This window comes from Nyctibius grandis, chromosome 4, assembly GCF_013368605.1.
Source record: "Nyctibius grandis isolate bNycGra1 chromosome 4, bNycGra1.pri, whole genome shotgun sequence".
In the NCBI taxonomy this organism is placed as follows: Eukaryota; Metazoa; Chordata; class Aves; order Nyctibiiformes; family Nyctibiidae; genus Nyctibius; species Nyctibius grandis.
This window is the reverse complement of record NC_090661.1, coordinates 48,292,035-48,313,321: the sequence shown is the minus strand read 5'-3', so window position 1 is coordinate 48,313,321 and position 21,287 is coordinate 48,292,035. Positions and strand designations below refer to the sequence as shown.

The 21,287-nt window shown below is 43.5% G+C and overlaps 3 protein-coding genes across 3 annotated transcripts in view; 2 read left to right on the top strand and 1 right to left on the bottom strand.

Annotated features, from left to right (window-relative positions):
- The window catches only part of SNW1 (SNW domain containing 1), a 17,367-nt gene extending 16,217 nt beyond the window's left edge, over positions 1–1,150 (top strand). Inside the window, exons 13-14 of the mRNA XM_068400209.1 lie at positions 482–645; positions 722–1,150. Of these exons, the coding sequence (XP_068256310.1) occupies positions 482–645; positions 722–926 (369 nt within the window). The 3' untranslated portion in view covers positions 927–1,150. The remainder of the gene's footprint in view (positions 1–481; positions 646–721) is intronic.
- On the bottom strand, positions 1,082–5,365 carry SLIRP (SRA stem-loop interacting RNA binding protein). The gene is made up of 4 exons (XM_068400211.1): positions 5,229–5,365; positions 4,992–5,050; positions 3,107–3,214; positions 1,082–1,207 (listed from the first exon to the last, which is right to left on the bottom strand). The coding sequence occupies exons 1-4, from the start codon at positions 5,320–5,322 to the stop codon at positions 1,148–1,150; spliced, it is 321 nt and encodes a 106-aa protein (XP_068256312.1). The 5' UTR covers positions 5,323–5,365; the 3' UTR covers positions 1,082–1,147.
- On the top strand, positions 5,364–21,287 carry ALKBH1 (alkB homolog 1, histone H2A dioxygenase). Its single transcript, XM_068400210.1, has 6 exons — positions 5,364–5,537; positions 8,369–8,477; positions 12,664–12,826; positions 16,364–16,454; positions 17,606–17,799; positions 19,778–21,287. Exons 1-6 carry the CDS (start codon positions 5,409–5,411, stop codon positions 20,199–20,201), a joined length of 1,110 nt encoding a protein of 369 aa, XP_068256311.1. The 5' UTR covers positions 5,364–5,408; the 3' UTR covers positions 20,202–21,287.

The following is a 21,287-nucleotide window of genomic DNA, read 5'->3' as shown; positions in this document are numbered from 1 at the left end:
GTGAACAAGCAGGCACTTCTGCTTTCACAGTTTACATAAGCCTCTGTGTGATTTGGATCAGTCAGCTTAAATCATGTTTTTCAGAAATTCTTAAGGGCCTTTGCCAGCCTAAATGATTCTATGATTTCTATATGGTTGTACTTGGCTGTTGTAGACAGCTGTACTTGCAGGGCAGACTGAAACGATCCATTATTCTGCAATATGAATGGCCCGTAATCTGTCCTGTTGCTTTCTGGAAGAGTAGAAGTGGCCCTGACAGAGGCTTGTAATGATTGTGTCGTGTTTTCTGGTCTTAATCCCAGACCCCAAACCACTCATATCCTAATTAAGTGCTTGAACTCCTTTGAAATCAATAGTAAATCACACAGTACCATCTTTGTGTATCTATCTCTGTGACACCATCAGTGTATCTTGATGTTAAAATAAATTAGCTGAAGTTTTGCAGACTCATTTGAGTTATACTGCTGTTCTCTCTTCACAGGGTATGGACAGCGGCTTTGCTGGAGGAGAGGATGAAATTTATAATGTTTATGACCAGCCTTGGAGAAGTGGCAAAGATATGGCCCAAAACATCTACAGGCCAAGTAAAAATCTGGATAAGGACATGTATGGTGATGATCTAGAGGCTCGAATAAAGACCAATAGGTAAGAAAATAAAGTTAAGAAATGTTCTTAATTAGTACTCTGAAGCTACAATCGAGTATCACCTTTTCTTCTGCAGGTTTGTTCCGGACAAAGAGTTTTCTAACTCAGATCGTAACACCAGAGGGAGGGGCAGAGATGGACCAGTTCAATTTGAGGAGGATCCATTTGGTTTGGACAAGTTTCTGGAAGAAGCTAAGCAACACGGTGGTTCTAAACGGCCATCGGATAGCAGCCGCCCTAAAGAACATGAGCATGAGAGCAAAAAGAGGAGGAAGGACTAAATGCTTCTGCTCTTTGAGAGGTAGGAAACGGACTACAAGCTTGGACTGAATGCAAAAGGGAGTTTATGATTCAGTGTTTTTTTTAGTGTGGCTATACAGTTTATTTGAACAAGGAGAGGAAACAGCTGGATTGTTTTAAAACAAATACTCATTCATCGTTTCTCAGTAATCTTTATTTTAGTTTCTTGACATCTAATGAAATAAAGCCTCCTTCCAACCACTCATTCACTTTGATTCTTTCTTTGACTGCGTCTTCTATGGGGCTGCTGTTTGAGAGTGAGCTGAAAACAATGGAAATTATTCAAATTAGTTAGGCAAGAAGGTTTGATATTTTTAATTTCTGATCTTCTAAAACATTCATATGGAAAGTGGAAGATGAGTTTATAACCAGTTCAGTTCCATGAGCCATAACCACAAATGCTAAGCTCCTGAAGGAAAGTGGAATATAATTTGCACAGCAATTGCTAGCTGTATCAGCAGAATGCATCTTAAAAGCTTGTGCTTTCAAGTGGAACTCATAGAAGGTAACTGTCTAAACCTAGCCTATAACAAAGTGGGAGAAGTGCTCATATATTTTGCTTCTAGAGAAGCTTGCATTTTTGAAGAAATGAAGAAAGCTAACTACTGCCTGCCTTCTGCTTTTTATTTCACTGTAAAGAAGCCTCTTGGCTCTTGCGAGAGCATAGTCCTTGCAGCCTAGGCAATTAAGTGAATGTGGCTACCTTACAGCCTCAAGAATAAAAAGCAGCAAAATAATTTCCAAGAAATTAATACTAAATACTCATCTGTGCTATTCCTAGTATTTATTTTGGTAATTGCATACAGATAACAACCTAGTTATTTTCAGCCCAATTTATGAGGGATCAGCCTATGGCCTGGCTTGTCACAGTTTAAGACTGAATTTGGCAAACCACTCCTTAAGTTCTGGTTCCATTTTTGCACCACAGTTGTAACTCACAGGTCAGCTCTTCTTAGGAACAGGTACTGAAATAACCACAACTAATGAAGGCTTCTGCAGTAATATGAACCATGTCAAGCAAAAACTTTATCACAATCAACATACTGCATCTCTGAAGTCTCTTGCCCATTCATTCTACTCTTACCATCTCCTAGCATTGGAAGTCTCAAAATGAGAAACTAGTTGTCAGAAGGATATTGAAGAATTCTTATTAATTATTCAAAAACACGAACTGATCATGTCTGTTACACCAGCCTGGTTGTTGCTCATGGTTTCACTCTGTACTACTAAGTCTGAGCAGCTAGGTCAACTGAAGCACATGTAAGCCTGCAAGAAAATCCTCTTAGTAACTTGCCCCTATTCAGTGAACATACCAGATGCAAGTTTCTGATGATTTTGACATGAGACGTGTTTGTTAGTTTATTAATGGCTTTGGGCAGCCATTGACTCACTGTCTTTTTATCCTCCTCTGTCAACACCACTGCATACAAGGGGATGGCCATTTCTTTGCTCTATTTATTTGCTGCAGTGAAGCTAGATGATGGTTGTGTGGCTCTTACCAGTCAATGATAGACACCTTTGTGTGGGTACTAGACCAAAGGTTTTTAACTGATGGTGTACACTGTCTCTTGATACCGTTATGCTAATGCACCGAGATTGCCAAAGTGTCATCTTTTTTCCTTTACTAACATTTAAAAGGTTAGAGACAACAAGTTAAAAAAAAAAAAGCTACTCTAAAGCTAATTTAAAGTTATCTTGAACACATGAAAGCAGGCAGCTGATTGATAGAAAAAAAGACATTTTCACTGAAGTTCAAAGCTTAGCTTTACATTCTTTGTCATCTTCCCCCTGCTACCCAACAGCCAAATTAGATGTTGGAATCCACCTGCAGAAACCTGTATTACAAATAATAAGTTGCATGGCAGTTCCTGAACAGTTTTACTACATTCATATTCCTTTAGCTGAGCATAGCAGGAGGTTTTGACCTCTGGTATGTGATGTCTGTGGTATCTGTATGATCTCAGACCCTAATGAGTCAAGTTGAGAGGGGGGGAATAAACAAAAGTTAATGATTTAAAAAACATGAAAAGAACACTAAGTGACAAAACACTTAATCACACTTGGAACGAGTATGGCAATATTGTGATACTGTGTACAACCAAAGGCAGAATTAAAGAGCTCAACTCATTACATTACTTCATTAAAGGAATTAGCACATTACCTTGGCACCTTCAAGTATGTGAGAGTCTTTCTGAAGCACATTCTGAACATCTTGTTGAGTCGAGAATTTAATCCAGCAATAACGTCTGTGAAAGCCTGTATCTTTGTCCTAGTTACCAGTTTAAAAAAATAAAATCCAGTTACTGTAGAAACTATTCCCATAGGCTGTTAAAAACTTTCTAAGGATATTCAATTTAAGTATTCAGAAATTATCAGAGAAATCGGCACACTTGCTGTTTCAGAAGTCTTTTTCACACTTTATTATATTTATTCTCATTGACACCCTGCGGGGGCCTAGCAGAGGCTGTTCTGCATCCCTTTCTCTCAATTTGAGTCCAGTAATCATAAAACAATGTAATATTTTAAGTCATAGTTGAAGACTAGAATAATGCATAGCCAGTTGTTTCAAACTGCAGTAGTTCTATACTATTAAGCCATCACAACAGAACTGACATTTAAACGGCTGCCTGATTTGAAAGTAAGCCTGCCACAGTACTTGAAAAGCATTCAGCAAGATAAAGCAGCTGCTTAAGACACTAAGAAAGCAGGATGCAATTAGAAATGACAAGCACTAACTGCACTGAAAAGAAAAAAAAAAGTTATGTTTAAGAATAATTTGCCAGTCGAAAGAGACAGTTGTCAATAAAGAGAAGATAATGCAGAAAAGCCAAGTCTACCAAAGTGCCTTTTATCCCAGCCCTCATCCCCATCAGGATTCCCAACAGCCCTGCCACTGAATTCACTGATCATCAGGTGTGGCTGGCAGCACTTCCAAACACCGCTGAAGTTTTTCACCCACAAGGTACTGTAGTCACACTGCCTGGTTTCAGTATCCCAGGTATGGCTTAATTAGTGTCTCACACTGCTGGCAGGTTTTTGTATCTCTGGCAGTTTTAAGCATTAATGAACGCTCCTAAAGTAATCACTGAATCAAAGCATACACACGTGCCATCAGTTCAGCTTTAATCAGCGATGGAGGCAGGTTTATAGTAAGCTGCCAGCCTTCGCAATGAAGCAATACGTTCTGTCCTGGGCCTGAGGAACAGAGCGTGGCAGGCAGACACCTAAGCTTCAGTGTTCAGAAATAACCAGACTGTTTCAAACTATCTTTCTCCATTTCCAAACTAGTCCTCAAGTCATAGTGAACCCAGAAGCTGACTAACTGAAGTTCACTACGCACTGAGCTTAATTTAACAGACCATTATTTCACATGGAGAAACACAATCAGGCAGGAGAACCTCTACTACTTCAGCAATGACATGCAGCTTACCCGTAACAGTGGGAAAGGAACTATTTTTTTGACTGTTTATCTCTAAGAAACTGCACTAGACACTATTATCCCTGACCTACAGTGCTCAGAAGATAACCTAAACGGCAGAGGCATGAACAGCTGACAGCTTGGGAGCATCCTGAAGAGGCTGCAGTTTTTGTGTTTGCCCCACACTATGGATGGGGTATGAACCCACAGAGAAAAAGATTGTTAGTTCATACTTTAGGTTTTTTTAGGCCAGTGAGACCAGGCACATAAACACTTTTATTCTTTGTCAAAAGAAAGATAACACGATTATAGGGAAGCTCAAAACACTTTTAGATTAATCATTCAGAAATGGCAGCATCAACAGGACCTGAAGGATATGCTTTATGTAAAACCCTTTCAAAGCCCATGGAAACCACTCAGCTTCAAGGAGATGTGCAGCTCGCAGACAAGCGGTGGCTCCCACTGGGAGAAAGAACTGAGAGAGCACCGAAAATCTGACGAGTACCCGAAGAGGCTTCAAGAGAGCAGCTCCGAGGGAGCCGGCTTCGGGGCGAGCACCAGCCGGCGGCTCTTCCCCGTTTTACCGAGAAGACACGAAGAGGGGCCTGGAGAGCGAGCGGGTACTCACAAACGGCAGCTGGCACCTCTGCACGGACCCGAACTGGGAGAAGTACTCCTTCAGCTCCTCTGGGGGAGAAACGCACACCTGGTTACACGGGCCTGGCAGCCCGTGCAGCCACCCCCGCAGCCGCCCTAGCCCAGCCCCCCACGGCCTACTCCGGCACATACGGCGGGGCCGCCTCCTCCCGCGCCGCCCGGCCCGCCCCAGCACCGGTGGGGGACGAGGGAGGCGGTACAGACTCACTGGTCGACACCGTCCAGGGAACCTCAGCCACGAAGATATCGAAGAGCCTCCCGGAGCGGCGCCTCACCGCCCGTACCACGCTGGCCGCCGCCATCTTGGGAGCTGTGGCGGAGGGGAAGGGGCGGCCGGCGCCGGCCCCGCCCCGGCAGTGCGCAGCACCGCCCGCCGCGCCTGGCCGAAATGGCGGCGGCGGCGGCCCTGACCCGAGAGGGTGGGGAGGACGCCTTCCGCCGGCTTTTTCGCTTTTACCGGCAGCGCGACGCGTCGGACTTGCGGGCTGTGGTGGACTTCTCCGTGCCGGGGGGCCAGGTAACGCTGGGCTCCTCCTGCCTTCGCCCCGCGGCGAGGGGCCGGGCGGCGCGGCGCGCTCCGGGCCCGCCCTGCCCTCTGAGCGCTGTCGCGGTGGTTCAGCGCGGTGCTGGGGCGGTGTTGCTGTAGCCTGTTCTTCCCACCTACTGCTGCTCTTCGTGCTCGACGCCAAGTCTCTAATGCTGTCCTGTTGCTGGCTACAAGACGCTGCCCTCCAGCGCTGAGCCCCGTACGGGTCGCTGTCGCGTTTAAAAACTAGCCAGAGACGAGCAGCTGAGGGCGGGCGTGCAGCTCTGAGGGGCCAGGGCCCCTCTGCCCGCCGCACCCAGAGGCAGGCTCGCCCAGGGCCCCCTTGGCCTGGCTGCCCGTGGGGTTAGAGGACCCTGCCGGAGGGCCAGCACACTGCCTGTTCACAGATTTACCACTTTTGCTTATGTTTATTTACTCCCGTAATGTTTAATTCTCTCTGTGCTGCAGTAAGGGATCTCCAGAGCCTCTAATAGACCCACACGTTACTTAAGGGAAGCAAAGAAACGTGTATGGAAAAAAAGCAAGTTTCGCTATTGGAGCTGACACTGTTTCCTGGGCCTTCTGGTCCTTGTCTTGACCCTGAAATACCCGGGTGAGCTGGAGAGGGAGCTGGGATCAGCTTCACCCGGCTGTGCAGTGTGTGCCCAGGGTTCTTGCTGTTTACCCCTTGGTAAAGTTTCTTCTTTCTCACTCCCGTGTAATAAACATTTGGCTTAGACACCAGGGCAAGTCGAACCGTTGCAGTGGACTAGGAGCATGCAGTCAGGAGCACATCTGAAAGTAGTAGCCATCATGGTTAGTGGTTCACCATGCCTTGAGTGATGGAGAAGTGATGCTTTAAACTCATCTTCTGTTTTGTCACCTCACAAAAGGGTAACGGATATCTGCTGAAGTATTGTTAACCAGGGATTTTCTACATACAAGCCTATATGAAAAAAGGGAGTAGGGAATATAGTTAAAATGAAATTCTGTCTAATTTTTCATAGTTCAATTACTTAGCCTTTTCTTTTTACTGTTGTATTAGAATATATATTTTTCTGTCTTCTTCAGGCTATAATTTTGATATTGTTAATGGGACACAAAACCTGACCCATGTGAAATTGTTCAAGGCGTTAGCATTAAACAAGGGAGTTGTTAACATTTCAGCCTTTCTGGAGCTTGCAGCAATCCTTTATCAAATAAAGGATTCCAGCATTACAGCCCTTCTGGGAAATTCAGAGTACTTGAAAGCATCACAAGCATCTGTCCCCTCTCCATATCATTCTCTTTGTGCCTGTTGCCTTCTAAGATCACTTGATAGCTTGCTAGTGAAAGCATCTTTTATTCCTCTTTCCTCCAGGTTAAAAACATCTGGCTTTTCTCTTTAAGAAGAGCTACAGGCCAGGCAGATTGGCTCAGATACTATTGTTCCTTTTCTCTCAGAAAACTGCTTCAAGTGATTGAGGTCTTCAGTGAAGTGTGGCATACCCCAGCTGCCCTGCTACCAGGCTTATTTAACTGATTCAGCACATGTAATTCTTCAGCATAGAAACAGCTGCTGTTCTCCAGAAGCCCTGGCAGCAGCTGATGTGTAAGCAGTTTGAGAAGGCAGAGAGGTGGCAGAGTTTTAGTCAAAGGAAGAGCCTTCCTGGGGGCGTTCTGCAGACAGGACTCTGAACTAAGCTCTTCAAGACTGGCAGTCGCAAAGCTGCTTTGAGCAGAAAGCTGAAAAATTGGCAAGACTGAGCACATTGCCAGAAGCCACTGCCCAACACTAGTTTAGAGTTTTCTTACAAATTCTATGTACATCATTTAGACCCATTGCTCAGAAGACATTAACCAGAGCTGTCAGCCTGCAGAGGCACTGATCTACACATTCACCAGCAGAGTCTGCATGCAAAGGCCTTAATTTCATATACACTTGAAATTGTCATAAGCAAAGTCTTGCCTGTCTCTGCCTGCTTATTCCCACTGTGTCTGGCCAGCTCTTTCCTTATACGAGCCTGTGCTTTTGCACAGCAACATGAAGAGCTGGACTGGGGAACTAAGCCAGAACAAAACCAACCTGCCTCTACCCTGCTCTCCCTAAGATGGTTCCCAGTCCTAAGGGGATAAGGGAGTGGGAACACAGTGGATGAGGGGTTTTTTTTTTTCAGCAAGTGTTGGCTTATTGCAGCGTAAATACACGTTATTGCGACCCAAGAGAGTATGTCAAGAAAATGTATCTTGCTAAGCCTTGAGCTGTTGACCCTGGTGTTGGAAACAGAAGTGGCAATGTAGTATTCAGAATTTACAGGGTTTCTGCAGTCCTTCACATCAGGCAACTTCGGCCACTTCATCACTGTACTGCTTCTTCTGTAAATTACAGATGAGAATAATGATCCCATTACCCTATGGGATCATGAGCAACATGTATTTGGAACATTCTTTGGAGGTATAAAGTGTTACGGGTACTAAATATTGTGCTCCAATGGAGATTGTTATAGTGATGAGGCTGTACTGTGGAAATGGACAAACAGTGCTGAATTTTTTCTCATTGGTATAAATTGTTTGGGGTTTTTATGAATGGAGGACATCTCTCCTGATCCCTAAGTATTGTAAAAACTGTAGGTACCTTCTGTGTTGAGTACATACTAGCTCTGTTAGCAACGTGCCCTGTTCTGGTCACAGTTGCTTAGACAATAGTTCTGTGGTACAGTTGACATTTTCGCAAGACTTACCTTGGAATATGCTCTTTCTTATAGGTGCTATTTTTTGGTGAGTTTTGTATTTCTTCCTTTTTTCTTTTTTTTTTTTTAACCAGGTCTGTTTTCTTTTGCCAGGTGTTCAGATCACAGCTCAGTATTTCTTCAGTCAGTGATCAAGATGCCTACAGAGCAGGATTACAGCCAGTTAGCCAGTGGAAAGCCTATGGCCTTAATGGGTATCCGGGTAGGTACTTCTGATTTCAAGAAAAATTAAACACAACCTTGTTGCTTTGAATTCAGGCATCTTCCATCTTATCCTCCTTGCCCTGCCTGAAAAAGCTATTTTGGTTTGTGTAAGTGTAATTTAATGTTATTTTAAGTGCAGGAGGACAAACAAGTCAGTTAAAAGGTAGGATGCAGCAATATATGTGAAGGTGAGAACAGAAGGGCCAGTTGTTTCACAGTCTCTGATCAACCAGGCCATCCCTCATGAGAATGGATTCCTATTGCCTTTGATCGAGATTTTTTCTGTTTCTGTAACATCTATTTTTCTTCAACATGTATCATGAAAATCAGGTAAGTGACTGAAATACAGTCATTTCAGGGCTGAAGTGAGGCATCTACTTACTGCTGTAGAATACTGAGTACAATAAGTGACTAAGAACCTCGTGTCCTATTCAAGGTACAGAGTAATTTCATTAGGCAGGTTATTTAGAAAACTGAAATGGATCTTAGGTTTGCAGGTCACCTGGTAGAATCACAGAAAGATGTTAGGCTGGAAGGGACCTCCAGAGGTCTAGTCCAACTCCCTACTTAAAGCAGGGTCAAGTTAAAAGTTAGATCAGGTTGCTCAGAGGTTTGTATGGGTGAGTTTTGGAAATCTCCAAAGATAGAGATTACACACCCTCTCTGGGCACCTATTCCTCTCTGGGCTCTTGTGATTTTTTTCACCTTATATCTAATCAAAATTTGTCCTTTGATTTAGAGCTGCTCCCTGGTCCTCAGGTCATACTCTTGCATGGAGTTATTCTGCCCCAGGTGCAGGATTATCACTGTTGAACTTCTGAGGTTCTTGTTGGCACATTCCTTCAGTTTGTCAAGGTCTCTTTCAATGGCAGCAGTAGCCTCCAGCATATCCACTGCTGCCCCAATTTAGTGTTATCTGTAAGTGTGATGAGGATGAACATCCCATTGTCCAGGTTGTTGATGTAGATGTAGTTATCAGTCTTGGCCCCAGGGTCAACCTGAGGAACGCAGCTCATAACAGCCGCTGGTTAGACTTTGAAACATCAGATCACTATTCTTTATGCCTGGTGGCCCAGACAGCTTTTGCTCACCCTTTTAGTTTACCCATAAAATCCATGAGCCCAGTTTGGCTCCAATGGTGCCAGGAGACTGACTGGAAGACTTTGCTAAAGCCAAGGTAAGCAGCATCGCTCTGCCCTTGTCTGGGTATCTCAGTGTAGCAGGCAGTAAGGCTGGTTAGGCAAAATTTGCCTTCAGTAAATCCATGCTGGTTGTTCCCAACCACCTTATGTCTGGAAATGGCTGTCATGAAAGTTTGCTCCATAATCTTACCAGGGGTTTTGGTAAGGCTGATGAGTTTGTAGTTCCCCAGTTCCTCCTTATTTCAGGGATTTTTGTTTGGTTTTGGGTTTTCTCATGTTTCTTTTGGTTCATCAGGACTGGAGTCAGTGTCTGTGTGGGTTGCTATGAAGCCAGCCTACTGAGGCAGACACACTAACCATCTGGCATGGTTAATCACAGGGAATTGAATAACTTCAGGAGAAAGGCTTCCACCTTTTCTTGCCTCTATAAATTTTTTGTTCCACTTACCTGTCATATTATAGCTGCCTTTGCTTGGTCTGACTTGTCATTTTATGTCTGTCTAAACATCTTTCCTAGCAATTAAATGGGGGGGGAATCACAAGTGTTCCACTTAACTGCATTTTTCTTTTGCTTTGACAAAGAAAACATTTCACTACTAAAATGAAATGCAAATATATTACAAATTCTCAGTCCTGTTTAGAATCAAGTCATGTGTGGACAAGAATAATATTTTATCCTTTTCCAGCTCCCTTTATCTGGACATCCTAAAGCGCTATAAGATATTTAACCGACTGCCCCAATAGCCCTCTAAAATAAGTTAGAATTTCTTTAGTTTGTCTGTGGGCAAATGGAAGGGAAGTCATTTGGTTTTCTCACCACAGGGAGCAATGAAATATAGGACTAGGGAAGCTGGGTGAATTTCTGTTGCAGTGTCCTGAGTTCTGTGAAATGTGTGTGATGCTGTCTTTGGGTCTTTGTAACTGACACAAATTGGTTTTATGAGGGGTTGTTGCTAGATGTATGCGTGTCTTATCCTTCCTTTGACTGAGGCTGGGGACCACTTTCACTACATGTAAATTAATTCATAGTGTGTTGCAAGATTGTGCTGCAAGATTTTGTTGCAGTAAGAGAATTACATCTGCTTCCTCAAGGCAGATTCCTTTAGTATACAGATCCCCAAAGAATTCATCTTTTGCCCATTCCATGTGTGGTAAATCACTGATTTCTAGCACTATTGGCCCTCCCAGGAGCTATTAGTCTCGAATGTTAGTGTAGAATTTTATAGTATAACTCTGCAACTGTTAGAAATTCAGGATTTTCTGCCTTTCTTGACGTCAGAAGCACAACAGTAACCCACTCTTTTGTTGTTCTTGCTTTTGTAAATCTAGACTAATCTGGTTTCTTAGGAGTAAGCAATGAAAGGTTTGGAGAGACATGAGCATGTACTAAGCTTCTCATACAAGAGTCATAAAATTTGGGTTCTTGTTCTCAGCTCTGTGTGTAACTAGCCCTCTAGGCTTCAATTCCTTCATTAATACCTGGAGATAATACACATGTAGTAGAGTGTAATTTCATGAATGTAGTAAAGTGCTTTGAGAACCCCTCATCCAAAGCTGTAGATGGGAAGGGCATTATTGTTCTGTTCTATGCAGAGGCCAACAAAAAGTAAATTTAATGCTTCTGGCAAAGAAACTTCTTGTAACCAGACCTGTCAGAAGGCTGCCGTAGTCTGAAGGTGAAGGGAATGGAGTGAAATGAATGACAGTATATTATTAATACACTGAAGGCTCTTTTTCTAACCAGTTAATTTAATCTTGTGAGGTGTGCTGGCAGGAAGCTTTTTCTGTGCTTTTATTACCACTTACATAAGGCCACAAGGCAAGTTTGTATCCTACTGAGACTCCTAGCCTTGCATCTTCCTTTTTCATCTATTTTTGACTCTGTTTAACTTGATACAACTGAGAAGTTCAAAAAGACACAGTAAGGCAAAACCTTGAAACCTCATTTTCCTTTGTTCCTCCTATACCCTTATCTCTCTTTGTATGTGAATTTTCTGTTGGTGAGTCTTACTGAATTGACAGTCTTTGAGAGAGTGCCTTGATTTTCAGAGTAGGTACAATATAGATTAATAGTATCTTCCCGTCAGACACTCATTCATCGATACTGTTTATCCTGGCCTGGAAGGAAACACCCCTGGGGTGCTGGGGAGAAAATTCCAGTGAAGACTCCTTTTAGCACTCCTGGTGATGGCAGATCTTATGTCAAGGACTCTGTTAAGATATAGACCAAATCAATCCATTACATCTCTGCTAACCCTCTTATTTGGGCTGCTGCTTGAACTCTGCCTGAGGTGCCTGGCTAAATGAATGTGTAGACTAGCTACATGTTTATTTTGTTTTGTTAATTAACAATGACTGCAAAGTATTTGCAGTCAGCAACAAGCAATTTGGGATATAATTTGACTTTCATCCCCTTTGGTGAGTATTACCATTCCAAAATACAAAGATGGATACAACCAGACATACCTGGAAATAAGCATGAAGCAAAGGAGAGGACAGGTTACGTTACTAGAGACTTGCTCAGCCCATGGACTGTTCTCTGTAGTTTATGACACTGAAGTAGCAATAAGAAGACCGTATGAGTTCAGAGGCAGTGACAAGGTTAGTTTGAAGTCTGAAAAACTAGGCCAGAATTACTTTAACTTTGCAGGGTTCAAGAGAAAAATCTTGCTAAATACTTTAAAAATCAAATTTACTCCAAAGCAAGTGGCTTTCCAAGTTCTTACTCCTTTATCTGCCTGTAATCAATATGCCTTACACAGATATGTCCTTTGTTGTCATTTTTTACTTGAACCAGTGTTGGCTGCTCTCCCTGCCTTCTACCTTATGGCCCCCATTTGTTTGTACTAAAAAAAAAGAATAGGTTTTAACTATTCAGACCTGTTAATGGATTTCATCAGCTTACATGCAAAGTCGGTGGTTGTATGTCTGAGGTGCTTTTTCAGCACCTCTGACCCCTATCCTTTACTCTAGTTTTAGAAAAAACAGGGAAATGCCTAATCATAATTTCTTTCCGCCCTCTCCCTTTTTCTCTCTGGCCAGGGTTTATTTTCATAGCAAACCCTTTTCTTCCGGGCTGCCAGCGTCACTGGGTGAAACAGTGTCTCAAGCTATACCCCCAGAAACCCAGCGTCTGCAACCTGGACCTGCACATGGCTCCTGAGAAGACCATTGACCTGTGGGGACAGAGCAAGGAGCAGCTGAGGTAAGTCCACAGTAACCTTTGGTGGTCCAAACTAATGGAGCCAGAAGGTCTCAGCTCTGAGAAGGTCTAAGAAAAATGAGCAGGGAAGGGAAGCTGAAAACGCTGGTGGTGTACAGATGGTGTCAGACATGCCAAGTTAAAGATGGGTTTTCCATAGCTTGATGTCCGTCCTTGTTAATTCTCTGCTTTCACACTCACTATGGGATTTTCTAGTAGCAAATTATTCCAAAGCCATAAGTCAAATGTAAAATAGTGACCCTGGCTGATGCCATGGTGCTTGGAAGCTTGCTAAGCTCAACTACAAGTGGAACAATGAAGTCCCTCTAGGCCTCAGTTTTCCTAGAGGCAAAAGGGATCCTTTCCAAACACCTCACTCATGCTAGGTCTTCTTCCCAGTCAGCTGTCAGACCTAGTATACTGTAATTGAAAGGCTGTTGATCTGCACTTTTTTGAACTTCTCAAGTCATCTAGTTTCTGTGGTTTTATTTTCCAAAGTATTTCTTTGTTTTGGGGTGTGTGAGGTGTTTTTAATTCAGTCTGAGATGGTGATTAAATGTACCATTTTAACGGCAATCCTGTTTACTCTGAAAGATTCCCACAGGTTCAGAGTTTTGTGGGTGACACAGCTGCCTTTCCTCTGCCTGATTTGGATGTTAATGGAGAATTTGTCCAAGTTTTGAAGTCAAGTAGAAAGTTTTGAAGTCCACATTTTAAAGACTTTTTTTTTTTAATTAGAGTCACCTGTAAAAATACATACAAGATAGAGGCTGTTTACAGTACACAATCTTTTAGTTATTTGGGTATTTATCATTACCTTGTTGATTTCACTGCTCATTTTTCATAATGATTGTTTCATGTGATGGAGTGACCAGAGTTCCCTACAACTCTCATCTTCCACCTCAATCTCTTAGTTAAAATTCACATGCTGAGATTTTTCTTCAAAAATACTCTTAACATTTACAAGATATAGAATGGCAAAAGCAAGATTTGGACTTCTAAATATTTGCACCTAGGAGAGAAGTTATGCCCCCACTTGTGTTTTCCAGGCTTAGTCAGAATTAGTTACAGAAATTCAGGCACCTTTTTTGTGTTCCATCAAGGATGAAAAATCGTTCTTTGAAAGTATTGTGCGTTGTGCCCTAAAGCTGAAAAAAGTGGGATACTGTTCCAGCTTGACAGGCCTTTCCCAGCAGCACCTCCAGCACACACAGAGAATGATCAGAACAGAGGTTAATTTGCAGCTGAATCCAGTTCAGATGAAAACAGTGTTTGCAAGAGTGATGGCTGGCAGAAACACTGGCAGTTTTATTAAGCACTTGCCTGAGTCTTCAAGTGAGCAAACTGCTGTTTTTGCTTTTACCCAGGGGACAGCAAATCAAACTAGCCAACTTGTCTAGTATCTGGAGTGAAAGCCTTTCAGGGAGGGGAGAAACAGAGTGCTTAACTGCAAAGAGGTCTGCTTCCAAGATTGGACACAACTTTAATGCTTTTTAAAGCTATCAGGAAGATGCATACATGTGCTTGGGTCATGGCTTATCTGCTCTTTTCAGGATGCAGGAATCACACGGTAGGGAGAGTCCATACAGTTCCTAGAAGTGCATGCTATGCTCTCTTCACAAAGTGGAGTTTGGGTATTTTCTGTAGTGCTGACGAAAATTAAAAGTGTAGAAGAGGGTAGAGCATCCCTGCAAGGGATATATATATCTCCTTGTGTATATAGAAAAAGGCTGAGGGGATTTTATAGATGCAGTCATTTACCAGTGAATAAAGAAAAAAGGGAGCTTCACACTAAAGCCCCCTGCTGTTCAGTCTTGTTCTCTTTTTAACATAGTTATACCAGAATTTCTCTGTGCTTTCTTGTAGGAGCACCTGCTGCTACAGCTCTAGGAACTCATTGTTTCCAGATACATAACACTCAGACTTTCCTCTGCTCAGCAATCACATGTGAAATCACATGCAAAATGCTAAGTTCTGGGAATAAGGACCTATCAAGCATACCTGCCAACAGCAGGGTTCCTGCTGTTGTCCAAACACTCTAGCACTGTAGCGAAAGAACAGCACTTCCAAAAGGCATGTGCTAAAAATGTTGAATTATGAACATTAAGTTTGTTGATTGAAAGATGTAGAGGAACGAGTTGTGGGCTCTCCCTTTTCTAAATTCTGTGTTGCCAGCTTCTAGGCTCCATAAATCGTTCCAAGCAGCATGTATTTGACAGTTACTGTGTTGCTGCATTATAGCAATTGCAGTTGCTATTGCCCTATGACAAAGATGGAAACTGGAAAGATTACTTTCTTTCAATAATCTGAGCTATGAAAAATTACTAAAGGTAAAGAAACTGGCCTTTTACTCCTGTTCCTGGTTTAGCTTAGAAGCTATCAGTATGGTATAGGTGAAGGGCAGAAACAAGCTGTGTATCCATGTAGAAGTGCACATTAAATGCAGATGCTTGGCTGGGACTTGACCATGGCAGCACAAATATGAATCCTGTTTTGTAAGAGAAAGCATGTCTTACTGAACTAATGAGGCTGTAAATGAGAGCCAACCATCTGGTGCTACTGTTTATCATGATGTTCTGAGTGCATTTCCCTTTTCTTTCTTTCTTTACCATAACACATGACTTAGCTTGAGAAAAGAAGCTGAAATTGCTGGAATAATTGGGACTAGAAGATAGATGTGTACCTTTGTTTATGTATTTGTCACTACCATGTTTCTATCTGATTTACTATAGTAATACTCTTTAACTTTTTAAGGACTTTTCCATAGGCCATAGTAAAAGTCCATTCCTGAGGTCTCTTCCTGCCTTCACCACCTTCAAGTAAGAATGGTAAATTGGCGTGTGGCTTCAGACCACTGAGGCCCTCTGCATTAGGGCTATCACTTGAGATGAACAGGTTTTTTGTCCTGCATAGCAGTCTGGATGGGAGATACCTGCAATGTAGACTTCTTGGCATTACAAGAAGTGTATGGTCATAGCTAGAGCAGTCTCGCTTCTTATGGAACATTGAGTCAGTCCGTCCTAAGGGCTTCTTGTAAAAGTACCAAGTAGTAGAACTAACAGTCCTTTGCAGTATTATGCAGCTTGATATGCTTCGCTGTCAGGCGAAGCATTTTTCTTTCTTGTCATTTTCCATTAAGTGCATAGAATATTTTTCCTTATGTTTGCAGCTTTTAGATCTTCACAGATTCTGTTCTTTCACTTTCAGGTGCTCAAATAGTACATGCTGAATTCTGACTTCTGAATCTGCACCAGTTATTGTGTTGTCTCCATCTGATAACCCGTTATGTACCATGTTGAAAATGGCACTTTCAAACTGACAGCAGTCAGCCATAGGCCCTATAGCTTGCACAAACTGCATGAACTGAATTTTCAAGGTCTTTGGAGGAAAAAAATAATGGCACTGAAAATAACAGTTTAGCATTGATGGTTTTAATAGGCTGTCATACGGATGAGTGAATCTCATTACTGTATGCTGCGCTACCAGAAGACCCCTCAGAAATTAACACATATCCTATTTCTTTCCATTTTGTCTTTGCAGAAGGAAAGGTTCTAGTAAATGGGAGCCCAGAAGCTTATTGGAGAAGCTACGCTGGGTGACCCTTGGTTACCATTATAATTGGGATACTAAGGTATTAAAATTAAATTCTTCTCCATTTTTCTTAGCTGTAAGCACTCAGAATGGCAGACAGAGGAGGGTATCATGGAATAAAATGCTTATGATCCTACAAGACAGTCTTGAGGAAAGGCTGTAACAAACCATGTTTGTAAGAACATTTTAATCTGTATTAGTTGACTGTGAAGGATTTAACACCAAAAGTCCATTGCTGCATTGATTCCTTTTAAAGGTAACATGACAGCATATACTCAGCTCTAGACCTGTGACTCTATTTCAGGGTAAGTGAGCATTTTTACCCTACCAAAAGGGATGGTCACAAAAGCATTGTTAACTTCTTAAGGTGAGAATGACCTTGAGTGCTTGAAGACAGCTACTTCTGACAAACTACTCCTCTTTGGAGGGGTGAGTGAGAGAGCAGGAAGAGACTGCTGCTGATGTGATGCTGAACTTAGAGTCTGAACCAGTAGAGTACAGTGTCACCAACTCACAGCTACTTTGGGGCTCCTGACCAAAATAAACTTTTTCATAAGACTGAGGCGGATGGAGGCTGAGAAGGGATGGTAGAGTGAATATGCAGTCTTGTCAGTATATTGCAGATACTTCACCAAATCTGCTTGCAGCCTTGTATTTGCCAGGTCAGCCTCTTACTGGGTGGCTTTAATAAAAACTTGGTTATTCCCTTCCAGTCCTCTCAGAATCACTCATGGGAGAGAGAAGAAGTAGGTTTGCAATTGACTCCTGTTTGTCTTATTCTTCAAAGAAGGAACAAAGATGCTTGTTTCAGAGCTCTGTTGATGAGATACAGAACTGCCTGTCCATTGGCAGCCTTAGGTGGTGACCAAGTAGATCCTCAGGGTATTGGTAATAACCTTAGGTACTAATCTTACTGACTTCAAGTTTGCCATCCAGATACAATGATTAACTCCACAATTAATTGAATCTCTGGTAGTCGCAGCATAGGCCCAGAATTAAATGATAAGAGGTAAACTTGCTGTGGTTCTGCCTATGTTGTAGTCATTTTCCAGGCAAATATGATGTCCTTCTCTATGACTATCAGCCAGACTTCGGAGTTCTCATTCAATGTTTGTTTCCAATTGTATTTGCTGCTCTGATGTTCTGGGTGTGGTTTGTTTTGTTTTTTTTTCCCTGCTCTCCTTCCTCCAGAAGTACTCAGCAAATCACCACACTCCTTTCCCCTCAGACCTTGCGTTCCTGTCAGAACAAGTGGCCACAGCCTGCGGGTTCCAGGGTTTCCAAGCTCAAGCAGGGATCTTGAACTACTATCATTTTGACTCTTCACTGGGAATTCATGTGGATGAGTCTGAACTAGACCATTCTCGGCCCCTTTTATCATTCAGGTGAGCGAAGGAAAGCACTTGAGTGTTGCGGAAGGATTGGTGGCTTTTTTCCTGTGGTTGCATATGGTTATAGGAAGTCAGTATGATGTAGTTTGCTAATTGAGTGTATTATCACTCTCTTAATATTTGAATAGTAGGAAGATGTAGCTCAAGGGCATAGGTTTTGCTTTGAAGACTGCGTGAATAGCATGGATGTGGCACCCGGAGTGGAAGAGCTCTTTCCACGCAGCACAATTCTGTTCTAAAGCAGCAGAGCAGCAATTGGGTACTAGCAGGCAAGGATGAAATACCTCAGTAGAGCTTCAAACCTGGCAGGGCAACTGCTCACACTGTGCCTACCTTGAACCAGGCCTCTTAGTCTGTTTTCCATGTTCTTATTGTGAAGTTGTTACTAGGAATCCATCTGGTTTCCTTGTTCGGGCTTGTTTGTTTTTTTCATAAAGGGATTTAGCTGCTAATATTTTCTTACAGAATCACAGAATCAACCAGGTTGGAAGAGACCTCAGGGATCATTGAGTCCAGCCGTTGCCCTGACACCATGTCAACTAGACCATGGCACTAAGTGCCATGTCCAGTCTTTTCTTAAACACATCCAGAGATGGTGACTCCACCACCTCCCTGGGCAGCCCATTCCAATGTCTAATAACCCTTTCTGTAAAGAAATTCTTCCTAATGTCCAACCTGAACCTCCCCTGGCGAAGCTTGAGGCTGTGTCCTCTTGTCCTATCGCTAGTTGCCCGGGAGAAGAGGCCAACTCCCACTTCACTACAACCTCCCTTCAGGTAGTTGTAGACTGCAGTAAGGTCACCTCTGAGCCTCCTCTTCTCCAGGCTAAACAACCCCAGCTCCCTCAGCCGTTCCTAATAGGTCAGACCCTCCAGACCCTTCACCAGCTTGGTCGCCCTCCTCTGGACTTGCTCCAACACCTCAACATCTTTCTTGAAGTGCGGGGCCCAGAACTGGACACAGTACTCAAGATGCGGCCTCACCAGTGCCGAGTACAGAGGGACGATCACTTCCCTAGACCGGCTGGCTACACTATTCCTAATAGAGGCCAGGATGCCATTGGCCTTCTTGGCCACCTGGGCACACTGCTGGCTCATGTTTAGCCGGCTGTCGATCAGCACCCCCAGGTCTCTTTCCGCCGGGCCGCTTTCTAACCACTCTTCCCCCAGCCTGTAGCGCTGCATGGGGTTGTTGTGGCCGAAGTGTAAGACCCGGCACTTGTTCTTCTTGAACCTCATGCCATTGGTCTCGGCCCATCTATCTAACCTGTCCAGATCCCTCTGTAGGGCCTTCCTACCCTCCAGCAGATCGACACTCCCACCCAGCTTGGTGTCATCTGCAAATTTGCTGAGGGTGCACTCAATCCCTACGTCTAGATCATCTATAAAGATATTGAACAGCACCGGCCTCAGAACTGAGCCCTGGGGAACACCGCTAGTGACCGGCCGCCAGTTGGACTTTGCCCCATTCACCACCGCTCCCTGGGCTCGGCCATCCAGCCAGTTTTTAACCCATCGAAGAGTCCACCCATCCAAGCCCCGGGCAGCCAGTTTGTCTAGGAGGATGCTGTGGGAGACAGTGTCGAATGCCTTACTGAAGTCTAGATAGACTACATCCACAGCCCTGCCCTCATCTACTAAGCGGGTCACTTGGTCATAGAAGGAGACCAGGTTGGTCAAGCAGGACCTGCCTTTCATGAATCCATGTTGGCTGGCCCTGATGCCCCCATTGTCCTGCATGTGCTATGTAATGGCACTCAGGATGATCTGTTCCATCACCTTGCCTGGCACCGAGGTCAGGCTGACAGGCCTATAGTTCCCTGGATCGTCCTTCCGACCCTTCTTGTAGATGGGTGTTACATTTGCTAATTTCCAGTCAGCTGGAACTTCTCCAGTTAACCAGGACTCTACATATTGCGTAATTGTTCTCTACCTGAATTTGTTTTCTGTCTCTGTCCTTATACCATCTCTAGTTTTGGGCAATCCTCGATATTTTTGCTTGGGGGCCTGAAGCGGGAGGAGGCCCCAACAGCAATGTTCATGCACAGTGGAGATATCATGGTGATGTCTGGCTTCAGCCGTCTGCTGTACCATGCTGTCCCCCGGGTCCTCCCCAACCCTGAAGGGACAGCTTTGCCTTCGTGCCTGGACCAAGAACTTTCTTCAGACCTTCCTGTTGGCTCGGTCATTGAGCACAGCTCTGAGGAGGATTGGCAGGTCTGTGCCAAGTACTTGCAGTCTTCCCGCATTAACATGACTATTCGGCAGGTGTTGGCTGAAGGTCAGAAATTTCCAGAGGAATCTGGGACAAACGGAAAGGGCCAAGCACCCTCTGAAGACAGTCACCATCAGGAGAACAGCAGAGCCAAGAGACATAAACGAAATACAGACAGCTGAGACCAGGAGATTATGCTGACATGGACTGGACAGCCAACTTCCATAGGGAATTGGGAGCTCATGTAATCATACCAGAAGTCACTTGTCTGTATTGGGATTAATAAACTTCTGCAGAATAAACGTTGTCCTTCTTGCTGTAAGTAATAGGTTGGAGGAAAAAAAGAATTTTAAAGGAGAAGAAGGATAAGTTCAGGCCTGGGACTCAGGAGATGAACTCTGTTGCTGTTTTGTTGCAGACATTCACTGTACTCGGTTCCCCTGTGGGTCAGAGAATTTTAAGCTTGGTTCAGTGACGCTCATAAAGTATTTTGAAATCATTGGGCAGAAAGTGCTAGCAAAAGGTACATAATTGCTATGTGTTAAAGAATCCTGTTGGGCTTGTAAAGCTCAGTTGAAGCACAGTGACAGGTATGAACGAGAATAGGCTGCTATGGGTGTGAGACCTACCTGCAGCATTTCCAAGAGGATGACCTCTACAGCAAAAATTGGTTCAGTGATCAGAAACTAGCAGCTCCCTCGAGCAACACCTGCTGTAAGCTTGCTGTAGTCCTGTGCTCTCTGTGTGCCTGCTTGCACCCTCTCAGCTCCAGCAGAAACTGCTCTTAGGAGTGGAACTGGACTTCTTTTGCATACCTCAGATTTCAGAGAGAAGCAATTGGGGGCAATATCTATTTAGAGTATCTAGTAGCTCCCAGATGGGTCTCTTCCCAACAATAAGTGTGGGACTGAACCCTACATCCCCATTCTCTCAAAACTGCCCCCTCTTAAGTGCCTGCAGATGATGGTCCTCCAGTCCCAAGCTAGCATCTTTAAGGAACAGAATGACTTGCAAATAGAAGCAATGAAGTTGTAAATTAAGTACCTAAAAAATTAATCAGTGACTATCTCTGTCACCCAAAGATAAATATATTGAACCGAAGAAAAGCACTAGCTTTTGTGCCAGTTCTCTTTAAGACTCAGACTTTCCTATCTGCTTTTTAATGCGATTTTAATTGTTGGAGTGGAATGTGTTGTCCCTGGGGTATTTTGTTGCACTGTCCCAATGAATAAACTTACTCGGTTTTTAAATTAAAGATCTCTATCAGT